At 34.4% G+C, this 6894-nt stretch overlaps 1 protein-coding gene across 2 annotated transcripts in view; it reads left to right on the top strand.

Moving 5' to 3' along the window:
- The first annotated feature begins 1173 nt into the window (after positions 1-1173).
- The window catches only part of LOC150092392 (very long chain fatty acid elongase AAEL008004-like), an 84209-nt gene continuing 78488 nt past the window's right edge, over positions 1174-6894 (top strand). Inside the window, exon 1 of one of the 2 annotated variants that reach the window (XM_090414915.1) lies at positions 1174-1283. In XM_090414915.1, the coding sequence (XP_090271041.1) occupies positions 1226-1283 (58 nt within the window). In that variant the 5' untranslated portion in view covers positions 1174-1225. Of the gene's footprint in view, positions 1284-1830; positions 1903-6894 lie in introns of those variants that run through there. The other variant, XM_090414914.1, reaches the window with a different exon arrangement.

Here is a 6894-nt window from a genome sequence, read left to right as displayed (position 1 = left end):
TTTATTATAAAAAGTAAGCAGATTGCTCGAGCACGATCTGCCTTTAGTAAATCCATGCTGGCCACCAAAGAGTATTTTTCTGTTGTCAACCCAATTCTGAATCTTAGTCCTAACTAACTTCTCTAATACCTTAACCACTACTCCAGACACAGACTGGTCTATAATTCAAAGCATTATTCTTATCACTGCCCTTAAGAATTGGAACAATTAGTTAATTCAAGTATTTTGGGATAAATGAATTTATTCCTCGATTTGAAAAAAAAAAATAATATATATATATATATATATATATTAGAATTTTTAGTGCAATGAAAAAATAAAATCTATCTCCATTTAGAATAATTTATTTATTTATTTGAATAACCCAATACCAAATAACTAGTAGCAGACGATGTATAACATCATTTTCAGAAACTTTATCTTTCAACTCCCGTCCTTCACTAGGTACTAAGAAAAATCAAGATTAAAGTCGTATGTTTTCTTCAAAACAATATGTTATGTTTTTATAATATAAATTATTCTAAAAAGAACATCTAAGTATATATTACTGCAATATAAGCTTGCCATTTAAAAAACTTATTTTACTAGGTTTAAAAAATGAGCTCATGAAACGTAAATGTGGTGGCTGTTCGAGTAGTTAGAAGCAACATATTCAAATTTAGAACTACTCAAAATAAAAATAAAAAAATAATAAAAATGTATCATCATAATATAAATGTCCATTTATTGTTCTATAGCCGACCGTACAAGAAATCATACACCACTCCTCTCCAAAATCCCACCTTAAGGGAGTACCGTACTGTCTACGTTAGGAGCCGCTACTTTCGACTGGCACGTTAAGAAATATCCACCTGACTTTACTAATAAATAATTATAATTAATTCATACAGAGATAGTAATTTATGAGAGCTAATAAATAAAGATTTGATCATTGATTTATATACATACATACAGACTGAGTTCTATATATATAAAATAAACAGTTTCACATATATTAAACTCTCGCTTTATCAATAACCAACTTGCGCTCGATATGTCCCATGGCTTCTGTTATTCTGTAATATCCTGAAAGCAACATGCTGTATTTCCAGCGATATAGATGGCGACAGCGTCGTTTCTGAAGTAACTTCTCTGTATATATAAGAAGTCAGAAGCGCGGGCGGTAAGTGTAGGGCTTGCTTGTGGTGTTTTTGTACTTGTGGTTTTGGATTCTGGTGCGTTAAAAATGGTTCAATTATTGAGTGATGCCGTGGACTTTTATACAGATTTAATGGATAGTGGAGGTAAGGTTTACGAGCCTTTATATGTTAAGATAAAGAAAAATTATAAAAAGAGAAGACTTCATGAAACTTTTTTTATTAATCATGTACGATGCCGGTATTTGGAAATCGGTTTCTTTACTTTTCGCGAGTTAACTGCCTCTTATTTAATGAATAAGATTTTTGTTTGGGTTCGAGGAAAAGATTAATTGAAGATTCGTTGCATGACCGTCGTCTTGTTAGCAACTAGAAACAGCTGAGGTATCTAGCGCACCTGTTGAAATGGCACTTGCGGTCTTTTGCTCTTGACAAACAAAACTATTTTTTGTGATCGCGGTTAGCGCATTTTTTTTTTTTTAGACTCCGTAAATTGATGTGATCTATGCATTTTTTTTTAAAAATAGTACTAATGACAACACGCTCGTTTCTTATACATTTCATATTTAAAATAAGATCTTCAAATTCTATACTTTCGTCACTAGTGGTAATAAAGCGTTGTAAGATGATACAGTGCTTGTTTTATATTAATGTGCGCTTTTCACATTCCACCTAGCCTACAGTAGATGTTAACTATATACATGTATGTGTCTTAGTCTTCATATTAAGATCCTTGAAATTATGAAAATGATGATCCCATTCAAAAGTAAGTTTTTCATTTAGAAATGGGGGGGGGAACATGATGCGTTTAAAACAATATCTTACATTTTTACAACATAATGCGTCCAAAGAGCCACTTGATTCTGAACAGAAGTTACCGGTAAACAAAAGGGCGTGCCGTACTCTGACTTGGGGATACTACCTGTAATAGACTTCTGTAAAAGGGCGATGGCCTCGAGCGTACATATATCCGGTGTTAGAGCGTATCTTGAAATTTCCGATTTCAGATGACTAGAGCTCTGGGAGTAGGAGGACAAGGCTAGTTTACCGTGCAACGCTTAATTTCATATACACCTAAATACTTAATTAGCGGGTCGATGAAGGGTAGGAAAACTGTCATACTCGCAGTCATTTTATGTGTATGTGTTAGCAGTAACTGCGATATTCACCTGTTCGCAGTACCAAGTAATACGATACACACTCGCAAGATTTATAATCTTCTCGTGAACTAGTTTTTTCTTACGTTACGACGTAATTGGAGTAGTAGTTTTAACGCTCAATAAAAAAAAAAAAAAAAAAAATAGTAGTAGTTTTACGGGAAGTAGCGAAAACTTATCAACCAATCGCCGTATAATGATAGTGGTAACAGTTATGTTGCAGGTGTGGCTAGTTTCCAAAAGGGTAGGTAAGAAATTGCTCGTTCTTCACGCTGGGATAACTGAAACAAAACCAGTCGAGATTATTTGTAAAAGAGAATCTAGGGAAAATTATGAAAAAGGTACCTTTTTATTTAAAGAAAAAAAAGCCTTTGCGTTACAGATTTTATTATTATTTTATTTTATTTATTTTTTTGATGGAGAATTTAGTAAAAACTTTGACGTTGAAGCCTTCATTGTAAGACTTGCCTGATCGGGTGTAGAATGCAGGGCTGCTTCCGTTAACATTCCATACTTTCATTTAGTAAGGGAAATGCTACTTATTATTACTTAATATTTTCACAGACAATCACAAACATCCATGCCCACTGCGGAATATCTCAATAATCTTTCCATAACTCTGCAAACTGATGTCTGTTATGCATCCTGTTAAATGAACATCTCCACGTAGTCACTTGTTGGAGGGTGCCCGTTATTCACACAGTATCTATCATACGATTCCTTAAACTGGTTCATTGACATTGAAATTGCAACCATCTTTGGCAATACATTCTTCTTGACAACCCATCTAGTGGTGGCCTCTTGTTTCTTTTATTTATTGAAAATATGAAATTTCGCTTCAATTAAAATTGATAAAATTTTTAGAATTCTTTATCAATTTATACATGCATAATTTGTTCTCTTCTGTACAAATTAATTTTTGTAACATGCACATCTTCAGTCTCTTATGATGCCATCGCTGAATCCTCTCCATCACTTCATCTCCCAAGCAACCAAATTAAAGCACTAGCTTTAATTCATTCAATTTAATCAAAGCTTTATAAAGAGAAATAACTTCTCTATCCCTGCTTGTCAGTCTTCTAGCATCCAACTATGTCTCCCTGAATTTCAAATTCCTACATTAAGCTATGAATGATACTGATGGAACTCCATCAGTATCATTCATAGCTTAATGTTTTCACTCCAAAGCATTATCCTTGCTACAGTGTCAGTTTATTCAAGTCATTCTGCAGGAGCTCTATCCTCAGCAAATATGCCTGCTTGGTTGGCCAAGTAATTAGCATACCTACAAGATTTAAACTTATGGCCTGCTGATTGAAAAAATCAGCAGCCAACAAGTTCAAATCTTGTCATGGGATATGAATTTCATTGCCATATGCAAGACCATGCTGTAGAGGCCCAAAATTGCTTAAAGTTTGAAATTGGTCTCTAAAGCAGGGTTTTTTATATATATATATTAATAAAACAAACAAAAAAAATCTTGCCTATCTATGGTACAAATATACTATAATAGGTTTGCAACCTCTCTGGGTAAAAATGGCTTTGAAGGATTATCCTTTTCATGCAGTCTCCATTATAAGTGATGAATTAATCAGCTGGTGGACAAAATATATAGCCTTGTGGTACATCACATCTTATTCTCCAGTTTACTTAACAGATTATGTAGCATGTCCTGTGAAGTGCTTTTGTCAAGTCACTGTATCCACTTCCTTTTATGAACTCCACTCTGTTAGAAACATCTTTCTAAGGCAAGACTTCCCCATCCCCTCCTTCCACAAAGTAGTGGTATCTCCAATAGGATATCATTCCTGTGTATCAACTTGTGAACTCTGGTTTTCATCACTTTTTATGAAACCTTCACTTCCGTTCCTAAAATAGTAAGTATAGTTTGTAAGTTGTCTTGGATCCATCTTATTCTCCTTGTCCTCTTGCAACTTAGCCAGTGCTGAGACTGCCTGGTTGGAGGTAGTGTCAACATTGAATTCAATATTAGATTTGATATTGGCTTCCGCATAAGCCAATATCAAATCTAATCCTACAACCACACTATCAGATTTTGTAGTTTCCTAAGTGCCTTCATTTGGCTCTCTGCTGACATATCCCTGCCATATTATTTTATTACTTCATCTGGAGATATCACTTTCAGTAATCACTCAATAATTAAGTTAGTTCTGTTTCCTTTTTGTACATCTGCATTTATTCAAGACATTCTTTCATCATCACTTTTATTTGCTACATAGTTAAAGAAATCTTTGTCCTTTGGCTTCTTAACTTTTTCTGATCTGATTTGTCTTCCTTACCAAACTGGTTGACTCTTGCATATGCAATTGACAAGCTTTTTTGCATTTCACCTTTTATATTGCATTTTTTGTAGTCCTTAATGATGCTACTTGTCAACTTAATATCATCAGACTTGCCTTCCTGATCCTTGATATGCAGTTTGACAATGCCTCTCTCAAATATCCCTTGACCATTTCCTACAAATTGTCAGTGCTTGTTGTTTCTGCTATGGCACTGCTTGAAGCTCCCTTTAAATAAGTTTATGGTAACCACTGTTTTGCAGTCCCACATGCTTGGTCATTCTTCTCCCATCCCCCTTAACTATTCTAAACTTAAGGACTATCTCAAGCTACTTTCAAATGTTGCACTTTATTGGAGATGAACTCACTCAGCATGCTGTTATAAATGTAAATCTTGAGTTATGGATAACTCATTAAATCAAAAAAGCAAGTTAATGTTAATATTTACCATTTTTTAGCATCCAAGAGCTTGATGAAAGCAAAAATATGGTCATTTTTATTCCATTTATAGTTAGAAGTTTGCTGTAATTTAGGTAGTAGTTTTGATTTGTGTACCATTTGCTTCAGTTAACATTTTTGTATATAATAACGTTTTAGCAGAGCATTTGAAAAGTAGATCATGACTTGAATGAAACCAATGCCTCATGCAACAGAACTTCAGCTGTTATGGAATGGTATGAAGAGATTGGTGTTAAACAAATGCCCTGGCTTGTGAAGAACCCTTACCTGAACCCCATTATACCTCTGTGAGACAAATTGGAGTGACGATTGAAGTCCAGAGCAGCACGTCCTTTTTAAGATCTGTCACTGAGCTCAGTACTGCTTTATTGAAGGAATGGAGACAAATTCCTGATGTCTGCTGTACATTGGTGGAAAGCCTCTCTCAAAGGGTGCAGGAGGTGATCAAAGCCAAAGGTGGACATTCCTAATATTAGGGTTTGCCTGCTGGTATCAATTGCTAAACTTTCTGGACAATTATTGGTAGATAGGATACATATCCTTATGGATATGTGCCTTGCATTATAGGATGCTAAGGCAATTGATGTGAAGTCATTGACCTCCATGTATAAGTAGCCCAGTCATGAAGTTTCTTCACAAGCAAACTTTTTTTGCACATGGATAAAAGATGAAATCAAGAATATAATTTCTTTTGGTATCTTTAAGTTATTTCCATTAAGACAGAGTAGAAACTAAGTGTTGTGATAGTGGTATGCTATCTCTACATCACTTGGTTTCTGCTCTTAAACTGTTACTAATTAATCTTTGAGAGAATGAGTTTTAAGAGAGAATAGATTTATTGCCAAGATGACAAGATGATGCATGTGAGCTGAGATTGCAAATGTAGTGTACTGGAGAAATGATATGATGTATATGGTAACTGTGTGAAAAGATTTGCATTTTGAGGATGGATTATGCTCAAATGGATTTGGTGTTAGGTGGTTCTGTGAGTACAGATGTGTTAATTAAAAATTTGGAGTAACTCTGGCTGCTTATTTGAAGCAGTCTGGCTTTAAATCTAGACGACCACATCTAAACTGCCCTTACAACAATAGTTGTTACATGGGGATGGATATCAACCCCCCCCCCCAAAAAAAAAAAAACTGGGAATAACTAAGAATCTGGTATATGTAATTATAAGACTGAGAGAATGTGTTCTTTAAACTTAGAGAAAATAAGACATCTTTGTAAGGAAATCTAAGATCCTCTTAGACTTAAAAAAAAAAAAATTGCAACTTCCTGGAAGACTTAGGAAAAGTGAGGTCTAGGTGCTTTCTTATGGTATGTGAAATAAGTTAGAGCAATGTCTTCAGTGAATGTTTAGGGAAAGCCACCTTAGGCATTGTGCAACTAGAAATGGCCTCAAGTCTTTAGACTAGCTGGTGTGAGATATTGTATGACATATCCTCAGTTTATCTCAAACACATAGAACAGGGTTTGAGATAAACTGATTAAACAGTAGCATCCAGAAGTACACCTATCAGTAGGAAAATTCACTTCTTGGACACTGTTAAATTTTCCAAATGGTTTTTCTTTGATGGTTGGAAACTTACACTGAAAGATATATTGAGTAGTTGCAGTACTTCTGGGATGGTGTATCATCAAAGCACTTGCACATAAAACTACTTGTTTTGTTATGCCACAAGTTTTCTACCAATGGCTACAACCCCTATAAAATAGGCAAAATAATGTCAAAAAAAAAATTGAAACACAATTTCGTTTTTTTTTATATTTTTTTAAATTTATTTATTTTTAATCTAGAGTTCTGAGTTTTTCATAAATATAAAGTGCATGCCACAAACT

Source organism: Typopeltis vanoorti, chromosome 26, assembly GCF_054136105.1.
Source record: "Typopeltis vanoorti isolate ZY-2024b chromosome 26, IOZ_Tvanoo_1.0, whole genome shotgun sequence".
NCBI lineage: Eukaryota > Metazoa > Arthropoda > Arachnida > Uropygi > Thelyphonidae > Typopeltis > Typopeltis vanoorti.
This window is presented reverse-complemented; position numbering and strand designations above follow the sequence as displayed.